Here is a 21597-nt window from a genome sequence, read left to right as displayed (position 1 = left end):
ACTTAATCTGGAAAAATAGCCTACTGTTGTATAAAAAGACACTTCACCAAGTTAGAACAGCTTATTTCTCATCATTAATAGAAGAGAACAAAAATAATCCTAGGTTTCTCTTTAGTACAGTTGCTAAACTTACACAGAGTCATAGCTCTGTTGAGCCATCCATTCCCTTAGCTCTCAGCAGTCATGACTTTATGGGATTCTTCTTAAAAAAATTGATTCTTTTAAAAAGAAAATCTTTGACATACTCCTGAAGATGATTACTTCATCCTCAGCAAGTGAGACAACATTGGATGTAACTGTAGAACCTGATTTGTGTTTGGACTGTTTTGATCCTGTGGAGTTTCCTGAGTTATCAGAAATATTAGCTTCATCTAAACCTTCAACTTGTATGTTAGACCCAATACCAACCAAATTATTTAAGGAAGTGTTCCCTCTGATTACCAGCCCCATTTTAGATATGATTAATCTATCTTTAGTAAATGGATATGTACCACAAGCTTTTAAGGTAGCTGTAATTAAACCTTTGCTTAAGAAAACTTTGCTTGATCGAGATGACTTGAAAAATTACAGACCTATATCGATCTTCCGTTCTTATGTAAAATTCTTGAGAAAATTGTTGCTAATCAAATGTGTGAGCATTTACACAGCAATGACCTGTTTGAAGAGTTTCAGTCAGGTTTCAGAGCTCATCATAGCACTGAAACAGCTCTGCTGAAAGTCACTAATGATATTCTTATGGCCTCAGATAATGGACTTGTGTCTGTACTTGTCCTCTTACATCTCAGTGCTGCATTTGACACAGTCGACCACAATATTCTCTTAAAAAGGCTGGAATATGCTGTAGGGATCAGGGGAACAGCGCCAGGCTGGTTTAAATCTGTCTGACAGATTCCAGTTTGTTCATGTAAATGATAAATCATCTTTAAACTCCAGGGTTAATTGTGGAGTACCACAGGGTTCAGTACTTGGGCCAATTCTCTTTACTATATATATGCTTCCAATAGGTCAAATTATCAGGCAGCATATAATAAAGTTTCACTGTTACGCTGATGATACTCAGCTTTACTTATCCATAAATCCTGATGAGCCCAACCAGTTAGACAGACTACAAGCATGTCTTGAAGACATAAAAATTTGGATGACTTAAAACTTTCTGCTTCTAAATTCAGACAAGAGAGAAGTTGTCGTCTTTGGGCCGGAGTCTTTAAAAAAGAAACTGCTCAGTCAATCACTTAACCTGGATGGCATTAAATTGACCTCTGGTAATAAAGTAAAAAACCTTGGTGTTATTTTTGACCAGGACATGTCATTTAAATCCCATATTAAACAGGTTTCTAGGATTTCCTTCTTTCACCTCCGGAACATTGCCAAAATTAGAAATATCCTGTCCAGGAGTGACGCTGAAAAACTAGTCCATGCATTTGTTACTTCAAGGCTGGACTATTGTAATTCTTTGCTATCAGGATGTCCACAAATTGCAGTTAAAAGCCTTCAGCTCATTCAAAATGCTGCAGCAAGAGTTTTGATGAAAAATAAAAAGAGAGATCGTATTTCTCCTATTTTAGCTTCCCTTCATTGGCTCCCTGTTAAGTCCAGAATAGAGTTTAAAATTCTCCTCCTTACATATAAAGCCCTTAATGATCTAGCTCCATCATACATCAGAGATCTGATTGTTCCATGTGTTCCTAACAGAGCACTTTGTTCTCAGACTGCAGGTTTACTGGTGGTTCCTAGAGTCTCTAGAAGTAGAATAGGAGGCAGATCCTTTAGTTATCAGGCTCCTCTCCTGTGGAACCGGCACCCAGTTTTAGTCCTTGAGGCAGACACCCTGTCTACTTTTAAGGCTAGGCTTAAAACTTTCCTTTTTGATAAAGCTTATGGTTAGAGTGGCTTAGGATATCCTGAGCTATCTCTGTAGTTATGCTGCTATAGGCTTAGGCTGCTGGAGGACATAATGACCACTTTCACCCTCTTCACTACATTCTCATACTACTCTCCAATTTTGTATTATTTGCTGTTATTTCAGCTTTTAACTATGTTCTCTCTCTTTTCTCTTCCTAGAAGCTACACCTGGCCTGACTCTGTGTCTACCTGTGGCACCTTTCTGGAGAGGGGCATCGTCCAAGTTTCTGCCGGCGATAACTTAATGCTCACCCTCTATCGATGACCCACATGGCCCTGTCTTTTAGTGTTTAACTCTTTCTCTCTCCTAGACATGGAAATTGACTGAGCTTTTACTGTGACTAACTGTATGTGCTCTCTTTCAGACTCTAACCTTGAAAACTGGCTCAGAGTTGATCTGTTCTTTCTTTCTAGGTGAAACGACTAATGGAGCTACATCCATTAACATTTACTTTTCGTTCCCATAGAAAGGACTCCTGGATCAGTGCTTCTTTGTTCTCTTTTGTCTCTGCTCTGTTCTCTCAAACCTCCAGTCAGTCGTGGCAGATGGCCGCTCATACTGAGCCTGGTTCTGCTGGAGGTTTCTTCCTGTTAAAAGGGAGTTTTTCCTCTCCACTGTCGCTACATGCATGCTCAGTATGAGGGATTGCTGCAAATTCAACGCCAGTGACTGTCCACTGTCTCTACATGCTCATCCAGGAGGGGTGAATGCTGCAAGTCACTGATTTGATGCAATCTGCTGGGTTTCCTTAGACAGAAAAATTGTTTATGCAATTTGAATAAATAACTGAATCTGACTGCACTGTTCAACGGTTAGGATTAATTAGAATGTATGTACCTGACTGTTGTGAAGTGCCTTGAGATGACATGTGTTGTGAATTGGCGCTATATAAATAAACTGAATTGAATTGAACTCCGAGTAAACATGGAGCTTGTAAGCTGGCAATCAAAAGGATGCTGTGTTTATGTCTTTGACCATCTTCTCTGAATCCACCTGGACATGCTAACAGGCACCAAAAAATGGCAGATTTATACCCCAATGCTCTGGTGTAACTCTGATTTAAAACCTGATGCAGTGATAAAAGTAGTAAGTAACATTAAGTAAAAGTATTAGGTAGTGGGGACTACAGCCAATACAACAGTTGGTTACCATGTAGACTGTACTCAGGTGGATGGAGATTACTGCTGACCAAAGAGTTAAACTGACTTGTTGGGCAACTGAATCTTGTTTGGTCTCTTACAGCTAAAGGAAGGTTCTACTTCATCAATATCTAGAGAAGAGAAACTTAATTTTGTTGTAAATTTCTGACAAGACTGTTGTATAACTTGTCAAAAAAGGGGAGAATTTGTCATATTGCAGCAACTCATTATGAAGACGACTTGCTAAAGTTAAACGAGGCATCAGAATGGGGAAGAAAGGGGATTTAGGTGACTTTGAATGTGACATGGTGGCTGGAACTTGATGGGCTGGTGTGAGTATTTCAAAAACTGGTACTGGTATTTTTACAACAAAAACATCTCTTAAGTTTACACAGAAAGATCATAAAAAGAAGAAATATCCAGTGAGCGGTACTTTAGTAGAGAAAAAATAACTTTTTGATTCAAGATGATAGAAACCTAACAGTAGCTCAAAAAACCACTTGAAGCAGATGGGCTAAAGCAGCAGAAAAACAAAAAAACTGGGACTATACATCTATCCTGCCTTGTATCAACAGTTTAGGCTGGTATAATGGTGTGGGAGATATTTTCTTTACACCCTTTGGGCCCCTTGGTACCAACAGAGCATTGTTTAAATCCACAGCCTAACGCAGTATTGTTACTGGTCATGTTCATCCCTTTATGACCCCAGGGGAGCCATCTTCTGATGGGTACTTTCAGTAGGATAATGCACCATTTCACAAAGTTCAAATCATCTCAAGCTGATTTGTTGAGCATGACAACAGGTTAACTGTGCTCCAGTGGCCTATACAGCTTACTGTTAGCTTTGATATTAACTGCATTGTTATATTTGGTGCCTGCCAAATGCAGAAACATAAACACATCCAGTCACCAGTTCTTAATCCAACAGAGCACCTTTGGGATGTGGTGGAAAGGGAGATTTGCATTGAGGACGTGTTGCTGAGAAATCTGCACCTTTTCAATGAGGTGTCCTTAATGAAGTGGCCTGTGAGTGTATGTGAAAGGACAAACAAATAACTTCTTGTTACTTGTTAATTTGGAAAGCCAGCAATGTCAGACTGCGAAGCGGCCATTGTAATGACATCTTCTAACAATGATTATTTTAATAACTTCCTCAAACACAGGTACAGGAACACCATGAACAGGTGGCAGAATTGACAACAGAAAGCAGAAATGACAGCCACACAAAGTTAAAATGAACTGCATGTGTATCAATGACAACAGATGTCAGAAAAATATAAATATGGGCAGTTCTTTAGGGAATGAAAATGAGGGAAAGGATTACCACCACTAGCTGTAGGATCATGGATTTAGATCCATATAATCAGAGACTCCTGTATTTGCTTTTCTCTCTCTCTGGGTCTCATCTACAGACAACAATCCCTCTGTTCAAGTTCAAAGGAGGGGGCTTGGCTAGAAGAGATGACAGTCTCCACCACAGGGCAGCAGAAACAACAGATGGCCACTCCTCTGAGGCCCTCCTCCCCCAAAGCAGTCTATCCTCCTCCGACCCCCTGTTCCTCGCTCTTCACACCCCCCCTGTTTCCATGTGTTCCTGATTCCCCTCTTCTTCTCCACACTGTGGCTTCAAACAAACCATGATGCCCAATCCTAATCATTCCCTGCAGTAGTAGTAGTAGGAGTAGTTTCCCATCTTCCTCTGATGTCTCCCCCACCTCTGTCGGATCTCCTTTCAAATGGAAAACCTAACCCCTTTGTCCATCCCCTCCAAACCCTCTCCTCCAAATTTTTCCACCATACTAAATCCAAGATCCAACCGACCTCCACAAACTCCTCTTCATATCAGTCTATGCCTTCCTTTGTATTCTGAGGACACCTAAAACCTCACCTAAAACTCCCCATTTCCATCTCCCTCAACAGCCTTCTCACCCAACTCTCTAACATCAGAGGATTTTCTCCTCTGTTCCCTCTTTTCTTTTAGCTCATGGTTTCATCCTCATTATTTGCCCCCATTTTTCCATACATATCATTCTCATTTAAAGGGCATTTCAACAGCACACTGTGTTCATCTTCATTGGTGTTTGCTTTCTTGCCAGTATGCAGATTCCTTTCTTACAGGAATGAAAGCATTAGTCACAGGAATTTCTCATGAGATTGAGGGGGTACCTACATTTAGTGGAAACGTAGGGGGATTTTACTTTATAAAGAGAATTAGGAGAATAAGGTGAAATGTTCTCCTGATATAGAATAAGTCATAAATGTCGCACAATAAGACAGAGTAAAGCCCAGCCACAATCATGTGTTGCTATGAAGATTTAGGTATGTTAAATAAAACCTACATCACACCTTTCTGGTACACATCTACATTTATTTTAATCCATGTCTTAAATTCGGTGAGGGGAAATCCCACATTAAGAAATAATTTGTTTTTTTTTTTTTAAATGCCCTGCAGTTAATACTTTGGACAGTGCTTAGTCTTAAATAACATTCCAGAGACTGGTGTATACAGAGAGGGAGATCTTTGACCTCTATTCACAACCTCTCAAGATCCTGGGTGCTCTCTTATGCTCTCTTCTTCTCAGCTCACTGGTTTTCTACAGGATTCAGGTCTTGGAAGAGATGGTCATGGATGTAGGTAGATTTTTGTCTAGTGAAGAATTTGGTCCGATGTTTCTGATCAATGATCCTCCACCTTACTTAACAGTGAGCATCAGCTGCTTTTACACACAACCATCCTTTGCTTTAACACCAGACTCGCATGCAGTGTTTGTTGCTTAAAAGGTGTTGCTGAGTCTCACCTGACCAAAGCACACGGCTCCAGGTAAGATGTCTAAAGCTTTGAGCAAACTCCACACATGTACATTTTTGATGGTAGGACAGAAAAGGCTTTTTTTTTTCATGGATTTACTCCTAAACAATTTGATCAGGGAGTTTTGAAGATTGTTTTTTTTACTATAATCCTCACTGTACGCTACCTTGGGTGCTCATTCAGCTTTGTTTGTTGCTCTTCCAGTTGGTTTAAACATTGTAAATATTGCTCTTGCCATTGTCCCAGAGCCATTTGCCTTCCTTGAACGGCACGTTTTGTTGTCTTTCCCATTTTGAGGAGTGTCTAATGCTACTATTCCATACAGACCACGAATAACTTGAATCACCAAGAATTGCGAAATTGTAGCATTCGTGAGGATTCTTGGAATTCTGCAAATATTCTGGTCCAATTGTGACGCCCTACGATTCAGTTACGATGCAGGTATCTATCGTACCGACGTCGTAACTGATGCTTAAAAATCAATTAGGAATTGGTTCCGATACCTAAGAATGAATCATGAGTTTGTTAAGAATGAACTGAGATTTTTGGATTCAGGAGTTTTGAGACAAATTTTTGATCAGTTTCTAGAATTCAAGAATTGCATGAACTGATTAAGAATGAAATAAGAAAACGTTACAAATTCAGGAACTTTTTACGAGTCAACTAAGAACCCAAAAACTTGTTACATTCTTGGCGATTCGTGTTATTCGTGGTCTGTGTTGAATAGGGAGTTAAAAGAAATCTATGTGTCACAATATGTTTATACCTGAGAGAGACAGGAAGTCATGAATAAACTTATTCATATCTACATAAACTTTACTGAAAATGCTTGAGATACACTTCTTTTAAATGAATCATTGGAGATGCCAACGATGAGTTTGTTAAAAACAATTATTTCTACAGTATACAGTTTGAGATTTTGTTACTGCAATAAAATACATTTCCTTTAAATAATCTTTACCAAGGACACCAACAATTAAGGAGGGCAACGAACACATGAAAAACATATCTGAGAAATGCCAAATAACTAATATTAAGCTTAAAGTCAAAGCAAAAAATTGGGCAATGAAATTAAAAAATTGCTTCATTTTAAAGATTAGCAGCCAATACATTTGTCAGTCTAAACCAAAATCATCCTCCCGCTAAGACGGGGTCCTAATAATTCAGCAAGCACAGGCAGGTACGACTCAGCTAACAGTATTTTGTAAAACAAAGTCATATTTGTAACTATAAAAGTGTTAGTGTGATCTCCAGTGACATGCTTAAAGGGGGAGGGGTGTTTAAGGGATGTATAGGCTGACCTCAAAATGTCAAAGCAAGGCTTGTTATTGAAGATAAAACAGTTTTATCGACTCACTAAGCATCTTAACTTAACCAGGTCAAATCAAATGCAAAATTGCATTCAGTTCAACAGTTTCATCAATTTCAAAAGTGTTATTCCTCACAACATTTTTCCTACGTGATATTCTAACCTCAAAAACACAAGAGTATGGCCGTGTATAAGTAATGTAAAGTAAAAACAAGATGGGTTATTACCACCTTTGTACCTCTCTAGATGGGGTGATGATATTTTAAAACAAAAAAGAAAAAGGGAAGAAACCTCAAAGGATCCAAAGGTGAAGCATAAAAACAAATTTCAGAGTTGATGTAAAGGGACGTCATTTCAGATCTCAACCCACCTTGAAGACATCAGAGAAAAACCCAGAGCCAATCCACTCACAGGTGAAGTCATCAAGACGTGTCAGACAGGAGAAGGCGCTGATGAGGGCTCTGTAGGAGGACGGACACACCCTGCCCACCTGGATAAAACAAGAACAAACGGGTGAAAAATAACATGATAGCCATGCTTTAAATTCCAAACTTTTGTTGTTAATAACAGGTTATGGCTTCACGATAAACTCAGAAACCTGAAAAAATGTAGAAGATTAGAGAGAAAAGCACAGACTGGAACATATTTAACATTGTTTTTCAACTGTAATGTACAGTCTCGTTTTCTTGTTTTATTTTACCCAATGTGAATCTGCATGCTTCCTTTTTGCCTTTCACTTTGCTGCTGGTACGCCTGAATGTACCCACTGAGGGACAATACAGGATATTTCTATTCTAAAGCATATTTTTGTCCCAATTTGTTAAGGATTAATGGAGGTTTGTGTTTTTTCAGATCAAACAGGAAGGATTTCTTTTTTATCAGCCGAGCCTTAACCCATAAATACATTGTTTAACCAAATAATTAGAACCACCAATTGTTCATTTTGGATCTTTGCTGACAAAAACTCAAATTACTGAAGGATCTTTTCCACCAATAAGATGGGTGAACAACCTTTACAATCCAAAGAGCCATGTTTTAAATCGACCCTTGGACAAAATGATAACGTATGAAGTTTTCTAAATATATAATAGCTATGCGCAATATGTTGCAAATATATTGTCATCACAGTTTTGATGTGCACAATACTAATATCACTATGTACTGTGTGGAAAGCAGACGAATGTCGAACAAGCGTCACTTTTTAAACTAATTTTAAAAATGCCTTAAAACAAACCAGATTTGGAATCACAGCTGGACTAAGTTCATGTGTGCTATGCTGCTCTGTCTACACTTCACTTATTACACTGCCTGGTCCAAAACAAAAGGTCACACACACTAATATTTTGTTGGACCACCTTGATTACAGCACACATTCGCTATGGCATCGTTTCGATAAGGTTCTGCAATATCACAACATCTAGTTCCATCGAGTGTTACATTTATTTTACACAGACATCTTGTATTGATAATGAGAGTCTGATCACAGTGCAAAGCCTTCTCCAGCACATCCCAGAGATTCTCAATGGGGTTGAGGTCTGGACTCTGTGGTGGCCTATCCATGTGTGCTCCCTGAACCACTCTTTCACAATCTGAGCCCGATGAATCCTGCCATTGTTGTCTTGAAATATGCCCGTGCCATCAGGGAAGAAAAAAATCCATTGATGGAATAACCTGGTCATTCAATGTATTCAGGTAGTCAGTTGACCTCATTCTTTGGGTTCATATTGTTGCTGAACCTAGACTCGACCAACTGCATCACTTCACCTGCCTCTCTTCATACCCTGATGCTCCCATCATGCTGGAACAGGGTAAATCTGGACTCATCAGACCACATGATCTTCTTCCAGTCCTCCAGAGTCCAATCTTTATGCTTCCTACCAAACTGCAGACTTTTTGTCAGTTTAGCCTCACTAATCAGTGGTTTTCTCATGGCTACACAGCTGTACAAACCCAATCCCTTGAGTTCCATTTGCATTGTGTGTGTGGAAATGCTCTTGCTTTCACTATTAAACATAAAGTTGTTTTTCTTTGACTTGATTTGGCCAGACGATTAAGAGATCGCCGATCACGATCATTCACGATTTTTCTTCCTCAAGGACGATGGGTCCCCTTCTATCCTTCCAGTTTTTAAATCATGTGTTGGACGGTTCTCAACCCAATTTTGGTAGTTTCCGCAATTTTCTTAGATGTTTTCTCTGCTTGATGCATACCAATGGTTTGACCCTTCTTAAAACAGACTGACATCTTTTCCACAACCACAGGATGTGCCTTTCGACATGTTTACTCAATGCCTCAGCTGGGGTTAAATAACTTGTTACCAGCTGAAAGATAATCATCCATGCAGTAATTATCCAACGGGAGGCTCATATCTATTTGCTTCGGTAAATCCAGGAGTTGCCTTTTTCTTGCCCAGGCAGTTTCTATAGTCTGTTGTTATGCAGTGCATTTTTTTACATGCATGCACTGCATCTACTGTTTTGCACCGTATACGTGATTTAACCAGTTTCTGACTGGATGTTTAAAACGTTATTGTACACACGTGTGGGACTCTTTTTAGTGAAGTGTCCAATGTTTGACTGAGCAGTCTGATTCATTGCATTCCTATGGAGTCTTACTGCAGTGGATCTCCACAACTATCAGAGAGGATGGTGCCCCAGAGGCTGAAGTTCACAGAGTTGGAAGCGTTGTTAAAAAACAAAAAGAGAGGATTAAGAACAATGTGGATTTATCGCAACTGACACCCCCACTGCAGTTTTAACTAGAACATAGCCACTACTCATCTTTCTAATATCGTAGAAAGCCAACATCAAAGTCTTTGAGTAAAATTATGCAAACTAAGTCCTTTCCATATTTGTGGACAAACTGATAGCCCACTTCAAAAAAACTCTTCTAAATTTAAAGAACTTAACTTAAAAAAAATGAAACTCTATGTCAAGTTAATCCAACGAACCTGACAGTTTTAAATGGTTTACCATCTCCATGCAACTGGAGTGCACTCTACAACGAATCAAGCGCACCCATCCCTGTCATTGCTCTATCTCAGCAGGCAAATCTATAAGGTAACCCTGTTCACCTGTGCTCAGATTGAATTCTATTCAGAGAAAGAACTTCAGCTGAAAGCTTCTCCAAAGACACCACTGGTAGGAACTGGGCAATATTATTTGAAGTACATAATACATATTTAATTCAAAAAACTAAAACTGTACTGAAATTTGCCGATTGTTTGTGGTTGGATACATATTAGTATGCACGCTTTGCAACATAGTTTGTTTACCTTTTTCATTCACTGTTAAGTTAAAAGTAAATTATTAAAAGCATTAATTAAGAAACTAGTTAAATATGAAAAGTCAAAGTAAACGTTGTTGTTTCCGATGTTTAATGTTTATCTCATCTGTTTACTTATGTCCTAGGAATGTTGCCCTGCTGTTAAGATCCATCTAAAAAGAAAGGATGAATAAACAAATGTGACTGAGCTGAGTTGTTCATACGTCTCTTTGGAGGAAGCAAGCCTTTTCAAGTTTGCTGAAGGGACTTCAGATGGAGAAAAAACTTGACACTATGTAGATATTGTATAAAAACAGTAAAAAGAACTGCAAAAGATTGCTCATTTCTATTTCACGTTTGGTCCAAATAATTACTAGCCATTGTGGAGGAGGTGAGGAGCCACTTGCAGGTCCTCTGACACTATCAACCCTTAAATATTGAGTTTAATTCAGTTTACTTTACAGAATTCATATGCTATAATTGCATTTCTCTTTTTTGTTCACTACAGATTCAACTATTGTAAGTGAGGCTCTAAGACATTCGTTTTAGTGAATGTCTTAGAGCCTGTACCAGTACCAGTGGGAGGAAAGAAATGATTACTGGGACTTTAAAAACAGACAAGAAAAAGAAGAAATTAACTGTCAGGTGTTGGCATATTTGCAGCCAACATCACAAACATGAAACCAAAAAGTCAAAAAACTAACCTGTGAAGGCGGGCCCATCTCACAGTTTCCTAGGCCTCCAGCCCCGTCTTCCTGTAGGCGTTCCGGCCATATTGGGAACCCAGCAATAGAGTTGCGTTTATTCCGGTCCATGGCGATGTAAAAGACAGTGAGACCAGTGAGGGTAATATGGGCCTTTTTCTATAATGTACCCACATGACAAGAGGAATAGATTGTCTTAACGGTGCCGAGGGTTTTACAGCAGCATGGTGTGTGTTCAGTTTGTGTTGTGGTAGGAAATATATCACACACACAGACTTCTGTTTGTTCTTATCTTACTTTGGATGTCCTTGTTCTCATTCCCTAAAGGGTTACCAGCCAATCCAGTTCCTCACTGCTTGTGCATGAGTGGTCCAGAAGGACAAGATCTTCATATGCTCAACAATCTTTGAAGAGCTGGGAAAAAAAAGCAAAGAAAGATATATAGGAAAGAACCAGTGTTTTGTTAGGTGTATATTTCAATGTTGAACAGGGCAACTGCTTTCAAGATCATGACACACAAATACTAAAATAAAGGGAATGGATTATTTTTTAATAAACTAATTTAGTAGAGTGAAACAGACCTCAGGATTAATAAGACAAGTCACTGTTGCCCATCAGGCTCAAACATAAAGGTTGTAATAGAGGCCGATTGTCCAATTATGGGAGATAAGCCAAGGAATAGTTCAGGTTTTGGACCCTTCTGCCAGCCAAAACAAAACCAGCAGGGTACAAAGAGGAGCAGGAAGGGAAGTATGTGGCTAAAGTACTTTTTCATGCTGAATGCAAACAATGTGGCTTTCATTTTCTTCAAGAAATATAAAGGAGAGGAAGATTTACTCGACTTCAACAAACTGAGCCAGGCTTTAAATCCTTTTTAATACCCCGACTGCTGTGTAAAACACATCACTTTTACTTCACCATAGAGCTCAAAGTCTCCCAGCGCTCATGTTTCTCTTCAAGGATATTTCCATAATCAAATATGTTAATTATCTTAAACCAAAAATTAATGGATAACAACCAATTGTTTAATGAACTGTTCAAAGAAAATTTGTTTATGATCAGGGCTGCAGGAAGAGTAGCAAGCTTTAATACTGTAAAGCTCCCAGTAACCTCCAGGACTGAAAACCAGCTTGCAGGAAATTTGCATCACTACATATTTACATACAAATCGTATTTATATGGCTGTTTTCTTCTCTAAGAAGCATTTTCCAACAGAATAAACATACATCAGGAAGGTGATCAGAACCAAACACACCAGCAAATCAAAAATATTTACATTTGTCCATTTAATTGGTACATATAAGTGACTCATATTGACCCATTTTAGTTTTACTCAAACCCACTTTGACTTAGACTCCATGGTTCTGTTTTAGTTTGTTCGAATGTTTAAATAAACCCTTCAGCAAAATCACTATCAATGACATGCAGAGAAAGATTTCCTCTACATAGAGGTATATTCAAGGTATCTAGATGAAAACTACCACCATAAACATTACTATGACTTCTACTAGTGTTTGAATCAGCTAATATAAAGAGCCTCTCTAACTAGCTGATTGAAGATTAAATGACACCCTGTGTTTACTATCAGCACACCGTAAAACATCTGCTTCTATTACACAAGTAGACCAACTATGTATGAAAAATACAAATATAAAATTCCCTTCATCAGGCTAAACATTTCAGGAATTTCCACCTAATGCATTTTTTGCATATTACAACTGGTTTCAATTTCATTCAGTTTATTTATATAGTGCCAAATGACTACAAATGTCATCTCAAGGCACTTTACAAAGAAAAAAAAAGTCAACTAAAATAAATCTTACTGGAACCAAATTCAACTTGTTTGCTTTCTTTGCAAATGAATGAGACAAGCTCTGTTGTTTACTAATGCAATTTACAGTAAATAAAATTGTAACTACTGCCTGTTTTTCTCCCGATCTTTTAGCAAAAGTAATACTCATATTTATATCAATATTATATAACTGGACACATTTGTTTTAAATAGTGAACATAAAATGTCAGCTTTTTCCCCCCATTTATTAAATGTCCATAAATGAATTGTGATATCTATCAAATGACTTGCAGTATTTTTGTTGCTTTTTTTGTTATGGTCCTTACATAAAGTTAAAAGTAAAAAAATAATAAAATTATTAACCTATCCTTTCAAGAAGTGACCGTTCATATATAAAAAGTATGATTTTATTACAATTTCCTTATATAAAAACACAACTCTTAGAGACAATCTAGAGCCTTTAGGCCAAAGATAATGTCTGAACAGATTTGAACAGATTAGGCAGATCCTTAACATGTTCCATTCAAATATCGTCTCATCGTCCACCCCTTATTGAAGTCATATTATTTTGCCCACTGTTGTCAGTTTAGGATTTCTGCACACAAAGCAAAACATCAGCATTTATGCTGGGCATTGTTAGAAAGGTAATGATGGTTAATTATGTAAGGGTGAATAGAATATATGGAGAAACTAACATAAGTGAGTTTATATAAAGATTGGATCCCAACACATTAATAGAGATATACAAACTGGGAGAGCTGCTGTAGACCAGCTGGAAGGCTTGAGAGGTCCATTTCTGTCTGAGTCATACCCTTTAAAAGGATTTTCAACCTCTTCTTTCTTTTTTAAGTATTTATTTTATCAATGACATCTTATTTTATGTCTTGCTAATATGGTATGGTAGAAAAAGAAATGTTGCCTGTGCCAAGAAAAACATACGCCCTACGTACCAAGCCAAAGCTTTCCTGCCTATTTTCTGAAAGGCTTCAATGTTGAAGAAAAGGCAGAGACACGCTTTTAGTGAGGAAGTGAGCAAGTAGACGAGAATAGATCCAGAACTAAAATATTAGCTCGCTCTTTATTCGTAACAGTCTGCAGTGACAGATTTTGTCTTCACACCCCCACATCAAGTGGTCTATCCCTTTTTACCAAACATGAGCACATGCTTGAACACTCTTTCTGCAAATGCACCCATCAGCACTTCTTAAGCTGTAGCTTAGGCTTGGTCCCATTACCGACATCAAGTCATATAAGTTTATAAAACTAACAGATTAGCCTTCATACTGTAGCTACAGCTTAAAGTCCTTTTAATGAGATGCTAGAAAAACTGATGGAATGAATGGAGTTTTCCTCAGCATACAGAAACTTAGCACTCCCCTTCCCACCTGTTGCTGTGCACTGCCAGTCAGTTGGCTGAAAAACAGCCATTGCATTTTTTCCCTCACTCAGAAGAAGTAAAATGCCAGTAAATATTTCTGGTTGCAAAAAAAAAAAAAACAAAGACAGCTATGGGGGAGAAAATAAAAACCTAAACATGGTGGTGGCAGTATCATTGTGTGGGGATGCAACCAATCATGTTTCTAAAGGTCACACTATTTTAAAAGTGGGAAGCTATGAGCAGCATGTGTGTTAAGTAGCCAAAACGTCGTCTTTATTTCTAATTATAAAGATCAAAATGACAGCCGCACTCCCTTAGAGATAGGGTGAGGAGCTCGGTCATACGGGAGGAGCTCGGAGTAGAGCTGCTGCTCCTCCACATCGAGAGGAGCCAGATGAAGTGGCTCGGGCATCTATACCGGTTGCCTCCTGGGGGAGGTGTTCCAGGCTTGTCCCACCGGGAGGAGGCCCAGGGGACGGCCCAGGACACGCTGGAGGGACTATGTCTCTCGGCTGGCCTGGGAACGCCTTGGGCTCCCCCTGGAGGAGCTGGAGGAGGTGTCTGGGGAGAGGGATGTCTGGGCATCTCAGCTGAGTCTGCTGCCCCCGCGACCCGGTCCCGGATAAAGTGGAAGACGACGAGATGAGACGTGTTCCAATTCTTCATAGATGCAGCGTGCCCTCTCAAATATTCCTAATTTTTCAACCGTTTGAACATAATTTTCCATGTAATAGAGCAGTTGAGCACACTTTATAGCAACCTTTTTAAGGCATGAATAACTGTTTGTTTCCAGATTATGAAATCAAGTACAAATGGAACGCAACATAAATACAAGGCAATCCTGGATAAAAACCTGTTAGAGACAACAAAGACTTGAGATTGGGTTGGATCTTCAGCTTCCAGTACAACAACAACCTTTACTCTGTTGTCGTTAATCACTTTAAATTCCACTAAAATACATTAATGTTTGTGGTTGCAACATGATAAAATGTTAAGAGGTTAAAGCCGTAAACATGCTTTTGCCAGGCTTGACTTGGAATAAAAATAAAAATGGCAACAGATATTTTAGGCGAAAAAAACCTAATTTTAATGTTGGTCAGTTTTAGGTTGGGATGAAAAACTGTTTTGCTGCTCTGCACGTGAACAAACCCACTGAGAGACAAATGTTTGTGGCTGCTGTCTGGGGAGTCTTTAGACAATCATCCTTTAAGAATGGAGGTTTGCATTTCTCGTCTCTTTGTTAAAATTTCCATGTTTTTCAAAGCTTTTCATATTGGCATCTGCCCATCAATAATCACTATAAACAGGAATTATTTTATCTCGTACTCGTCATCTTCCTCATCATCTGGGACCGGGTCGTGGATGAAGCGGACCGGGTCGCCTCATTTTATGTCACTTTGCTTTTTTAGTACTACAAAGATGTGGTATTTTATGCAGTTAGACGAGATAAATAAATGGGCATAATGGGATAAATGACTACTTAGATCAAGGGTTAGCAACCTTTAGTGGAGGGTTAGCCCTCCTCCTACAAAATTTAATTTTCTAAAGCTGCAAAAACAATGTGACCGTTTAAAAACTTTATTTAAAGTTTAATAAATGTTATATTTAATAAAGAATAACTTTATAAAATTGATTAGTTGACTGTTGGAATAGAAGAACCCCAATTTTACGTTTTGAAACAAAGACAAAAACATTAAACTTTTACCAGCAGAGAAAAAAATAAATTTTCTTTAATGAATGCTTCATACTGATGGAAAATGGAAAAACAAGCACAGTTTGTGGCCTAATGACAAAAACAATGATTTAGTACAATAAATGTTTCCTTGTAATTTTAGTGCTGTTCTGTTGTGGAAAGTTCTATCTAGATAATGACTGAAAAACAACCAAATGTAGCCTTTTCTAGCTTTATATTTACAAACCCTGGTCAGTTCTATGTTATTTTCCACCAAGTTATTAAAAGCTACTGAGGAAGACCACATGCGGCTCCACAGACCCCTGGTCTACAGAGCCTGCAGAAATCAAAGGGAATGTTTTAGCATTTCCAATACTGGCAAAGATCCAGGGAAGATGAATTTATATCATGAAACAAACAAGCAACTGAAAGCCTATACATCACAGACCTGTATTTTTCCCATCTATAATAACCCTTAGTGATTTTGCAAGTGATAAAATACAAATAGAGACAAGCCACCCATGTTGATTACTATATTTGTTTCCAAACTGTACCCTGCTGACTTCGTATTCGAATGGTATGCATTTAAAATACCACACTAAAGGGACACTGGGTGGAAAAGGGTGGAAATGTAAAAGGCTGCCTTTTTACTGTGTGTAAAATGTGGCCTGATGCTACTCCAAAACAGATGGGGCATCACACCAAAGCAGCCTCAGGCCAGATACTGTAGGAGTGGTTGGAGAAGGGCGCTGAACCACTATCCAGCTGTGTCCTGGCGGATTACAGGCTAATGGGACCTGTCATCAATAAATCAAAAGTGATGGTATGAGGTTATAAGGTTGCAGCAAATAGTTGAATGTCACTCTAAAGATTTAAATAATTGCAGCAAATCTCCCAGCTGCCATTTCCTTTGACAATTTTGGAAAATGTTATATAGTTAAGTATGCTCAACCACTTTAACTTTCAAATCCCAACATGGTAAAGAAAAACTTCCAGTCAGGCTTCAAGAGCTGTCATAATACTGAATTAGCTCGGTTACAAGTCTGTAATGACTTACAACAGTCTTTGAACAGCAGAAAATATGTTGTTTTGATCCCTTTTTTTTAAACTATTATTTAAGCGCAGCCTTGATGAAGTCGATGATGCTATTCTTTAAATCCCCTCTGAGACGTAGCTGGTGTTCAGAGCACTGTCCTTCACTGGTAGCTGTCTTATTCATCCAGTAGCTCCTCCAGTGTGAAACTGGGAAGATTTTCCCTCCTCCACAGCTGCTTTAAGTTGTGGTGTTCCTCAAGGATCCATCTTGGAGCCAGTTTTATTCACTCTACAGTGCTGTGAAAAAGCATTTGCTTCCTTTTAGATGTCTCGCGATTTTTGTTTTTCTGTCCCACCTGAATGTTTCAGATCATTGAACAATTTATGATAACAAGCAAAGAGCACCAGTAAAAAAATAAAACACAGTTTAAAATAATCATTTAATTTATAAAGGAAAAAAAGCAGGATATACAAAATAATTGCCCCCTTGTGCATTCATGAATTAACTGTTTATACCCAATTTTCCAGAAAAGAAGAGTTAAATTTCTGCAACCAAGTTTGATTACTGCCAGACCTGCAGAAACAAGAAGTCACTTAAATAGAACCTGTTTGACAACATGAAGTTGGCTAAAAGATCTCAAACAACATGCCCAGATTTGCAGAAACTCAAGAACCAATAAGGAACAAAGTCATTGACATCTATCCGTCTGGAAACAGTTACAAAGCCATTTCAGGGCCTTTGGAAACCAGTGAAGCACAGTGAGGGCAATTATCCACAAACTGAGAACACATGGAACACTATTGAACCATCCCAGCTGGCCTACCAAAATTATTCCAACGTCAAACCCAGAATATCATATAGAGAACTGCAGGCCAAACCTGCCTCAATCAAGGTAGGCCTTCATGATTCAACAATAACTAACAAACTGGCCAAAACCCTGTATTCAAGTTTTAAGGCAAGGTTGACCAAAATCAAAACAAGGACAGGGTCACCCAAATGTGTGTCCTAATGGGTGTGGCGTAAAACCAATACTGCATTTCACAAAAAGATTATTATACTGACAGTCAAACACAGTGGTGGTAGTGTTATAGTCTGGGACTGATCTGCACCTGTGTTATGCAACAGGAAACGTTCCATAGCACACTAGCGAGTCCACGTCTCAATGGCTCATAGTAAAAACAAATAATGTGCGGTAGTGTCCTAGTCAAAGTCTGTATTTAAATATTATTGAGATCCTGTGGCATGACCTTAAACAGGCATTCGTGCTTTAAAACCCTCCACTGAAGCTGAATTAAACTTACAATTTAGAGTGGGCCAGTTTTCCTCCACAGCAATGTAAAAGACTAATTTAAAGTTCTCCCAAACACTTCATGCCACTGGCGTTTAATTGTTTTGGGGATGGGGATTATTGAACAAACCGGCGTGAATGCAGGAGATACACTAAATGTGCATGCTGTCCTCTCCTGACAACATTTCTGCAAAGTACTTTTTGGTATTCTGTGTAAACTCTTACAAATGAGCAATGACCAAACAATAAAAAATAAAAGAAATCAGCAAGGTCACACAGAGCAAACACGCTAGCTGTCTGTTATCTGTAAACAGTGAACTGTAGTAATCATTCAGGATATGTAAGTCTGTGCATGCCAGACATTCTTCAGTGGATCACAAGTAATTAACAAACTAATGAGGCAGCGACCGTGGATGAAAAACCTGCCACTACCTGGATGCAACAGCAAATAGAAGAGATACATCAGCTGGGTAAAAGAGATAAGTTAGGTCAATTTCTGTAAGATTGCTAAACGTTTATTATAAACTCAGGAGGAAAAATGTAAACAAATACCAGAGGCAGTAGCCATAATTCGGGTTTGTTCCAGTTGCTGTTTAAAGTTTTACTCACCTAGTTGTACTTCAAGGAGTTTCCAGGAACAGTCCGGGTTGGACTCCATGCCTCCACCCGGAGATATTTCTGAGAAAATGACAAGCTAACGCTGAAATACCGCAGCTAGCTGAACGATTAGCGCGAATGGGCTAGTTTTGTCAACCAAACTGGAGCACAGCGAAAGCTAACACACATTAGCCTGAGAGCCTGAAAAAACACGCACTTAACAACGAGTTGCTCCCAACGACGGCTTAAAAGTCAATTTACCCGGCAGCTGAATTCTGAAACCTAACACAAAGTCTGCTCCTGTCGTTGATTAGTCTATACTTTGCTAAAGTGTTGTGGTTTTGTTATCCGCTCCTGTGATAATATTTCAAACGACTGTCGGTGTTTGACAGCTCCGTCGTCTCCCTGCTCTGACCCCGCCCACTAGGGGATGGGCACCTCTGTGAGCCAATCAGCATGCGCGCTAATTTGTTGCGTTAGTAGTTGGGAATGTCTTTAAACGTGTTAAATATGGTAACTGGGGGGAGTTAAATTGATTAAAAGACTAAAGAAACACTGTTAGTTGAATATTTCCCGGTTTCCAGTATATATATATTTTTTTACGTATACGTGCGTCGTGTTGCACAATTCAGTTGGAGTGTTTTTGTTTCTAGTTAGTTAGTTGTTTTTAATTGTTTCTACTCCTATACTTCTTAACATTTTTATGTCTGCCTTTACTGTCTGCTCTTTAACCTCAAAACAGTCTGTAAGAACATCGCCACCTCTGTTAACAATAAGTCGTTCTCGTTTTTTTCGTTTGTTTAGCCTTGTTTAGCTCATTATTTTGTGTTATTGTTGTTTTACATTGCTTCCGTTTAAATCTAAAACACTTTGTGCTGCCTCCATTGTGTATAAAATGTGCTCTATTAATAAAGACTGATTAATTGGTTGATGTCTTTAACTAAAACAGATAAAAATATTGGGAACCCCCTGTTCGATAAACAGGTCTCAAGCATGCTATTTGATTTCTTATTACATAAAGCTTGGCATCCTTTGTGTGCTGGTGCATTTTAAATGACATGCAGTATGTTTGAACCAGTTACCTCGAAATGGTCTACCTTAAATGATTGCAGCCCCACCGAGTGGAGAAACATGGTAAACACAACTGACTTCATATGTCTTGATAAATTTGGTTTTAGTAACACTTGATACAAGTGTTAAAGACACAAATGGCAGAACAAATAAATGATCGGTTAGCAATTTGTGCAACGTATTAGTTAAATTTCTATGCAGACATAGTAATAAAACAGAGAGATGATGTAATCTTATGTTTGGTGGTAAGCTAATGTGTGAAAAAATACATCTGACCCCGAGACATGGTCGTGGCAGCATTATGTTGTGATTCTTCAGCAGGGAAGGAGAAGCTGGTCAGAGTCGATAGGAAGGTGGATGGAGCCAAATACAGGGCAATACTAGAAGACAACCTGTTAAAGACTGCAAAAACCTAGGAGGTTCACCTTCCAACAGACAGCAGACAATGACCCTAAATGTACAGCCAGAACTACAATGAAATGGTTTAAATGAAAGCATTTTTGTGTGTTATAATGGCCCGATTACAATGAATACCGAAATTTAAAGGAGAATCTTTAGCAAGACTTAACAGTTGAAGTTCATCCAATCTCTGTGTCCAATCTGACTGAGTTTGAGCTATTTTCCAACATTCCAGTCTCTAGATGGTCAAAACTGTTATTCTCTAGATGTGCACTGCAAACATCTGACCGTTATGGAAGAGTGGGAGGTGGCAGGAATGTATCTCAACAGATTTGCTGCTGTAATTATAGCAAAAGGCAGTTCTAGTCAAGTCAAGTCAAGTCAAGTCGAGTTTATCTATATAGCGCTTTTCAGCAACAAGGCATTCAAGGTGCTGTACATAAGGAAAAACATCACAATGATACAGAAAATCAAACAATAGAGGTGATTAAAAAAATTAAAGAGAATAGAATGATGGATAAGAAAACAAAAGGAACATTGGATTGAAAACTTAATCAATAATGTTAAGATAACACATTCAAAGGCCACTCTAAACAAATAAGTTTTTAATGTTGATTTAAAGCAACTTAGAGTTTCAGCGCTTTTACAGTTTTCTGGGAATTTATTCTAGATTAGTGGAGCATAAGAACTAAAAGCTGCTTCTCCATGTTTGGTTCTGGTTCTGAGTATGCAGAGTAGATTTAAGCCAGAAGACCTGAGAGGTCTGGGTGGTTGATACACTGACAACAAGTCTGTAATGTATTTTGGTGCTAAGCCATTCAGTGATTTATAGACTAACAGAAGTATTTTAAAGTCTATTCTCTGAGCTACAGGGAGCCAGTGTAGGGACTTTAGAACCGGGGTGATGTGCTCCACTTTCTTAGTTCTAGTGAGGACGCGGGCAGAAGCGTTATGGATCAACTGCAGCTGTCTGAGCGACTTTTTAGGCAGACCTGTGAAGACACCGTTGCAGTAATCAATTCTACTAAAGATGAACACATGAATTAGTTTTTCAAGGTCCTGCTGAGACATTAGTCCTTTAATCCTGGAGATGTTCTTTAGGTGATAGAAGGCTGACCTTGTTACTGTCTTTATGTGCCACTGAAGGTTCAGGTCTGAGTCCATCACTACACCCAGGTTTCGAGCCTGACTGGTGGTTTCTAGCTGAATTAACTGAAGCTGTGTGCTAACTTTTAA

The 21597-nt window shown here is 38.7% G+C and overlaps 1 protein-coding gene across 1 annotated transcript in view; it reads right to left on the bottom strand.

Annotated features, from left to right (window-relative positions):
* tesk2 (testis associated actin remodelling kinase 2) overlaps positions 1–19322 on the bottom strand; it is a 50396-nt gene extending 31074 nt beyond the window's left edge. The window contains 4 exon segments of the mRNA XM_047368712.1: positions 7531–7650; positions 11129–11287; positions 11426–11542; positions 18904–19322. Of these exon segments, the coding sequence (XP_047224668.1) occupies positions 7531–7650; positions 11129–11287; positions 11426–11446 (300 nt within the window). The 5' untranslated portion in view covers positions 11447–11542; positions 18904–19322.
* Positions 19323–21597: the final 2275 nt, after the last annotated feature.

This window comes from Girardinichthys multiradiatus, chromosome 6 (assembly GCF_021462225.1).
Source record: "Girardinichthys multiradiatus isolate DD_20200921_A chromosome 6, DD_fGirMul_XY1, whole genome shotgun sequence".
Classification (NCBI taxonomy): Eukaryota; Metazoa; Chordata; class Actinopteri; order Cyprinodontiformes; family Goodeidae; genus Girardinichthys; species Girardinichthys multiradiatus.
Note: the sequence above shows the minus strand (reverse complement) of the source record. Positions and strands in the feature narration are given on the sequence as shown.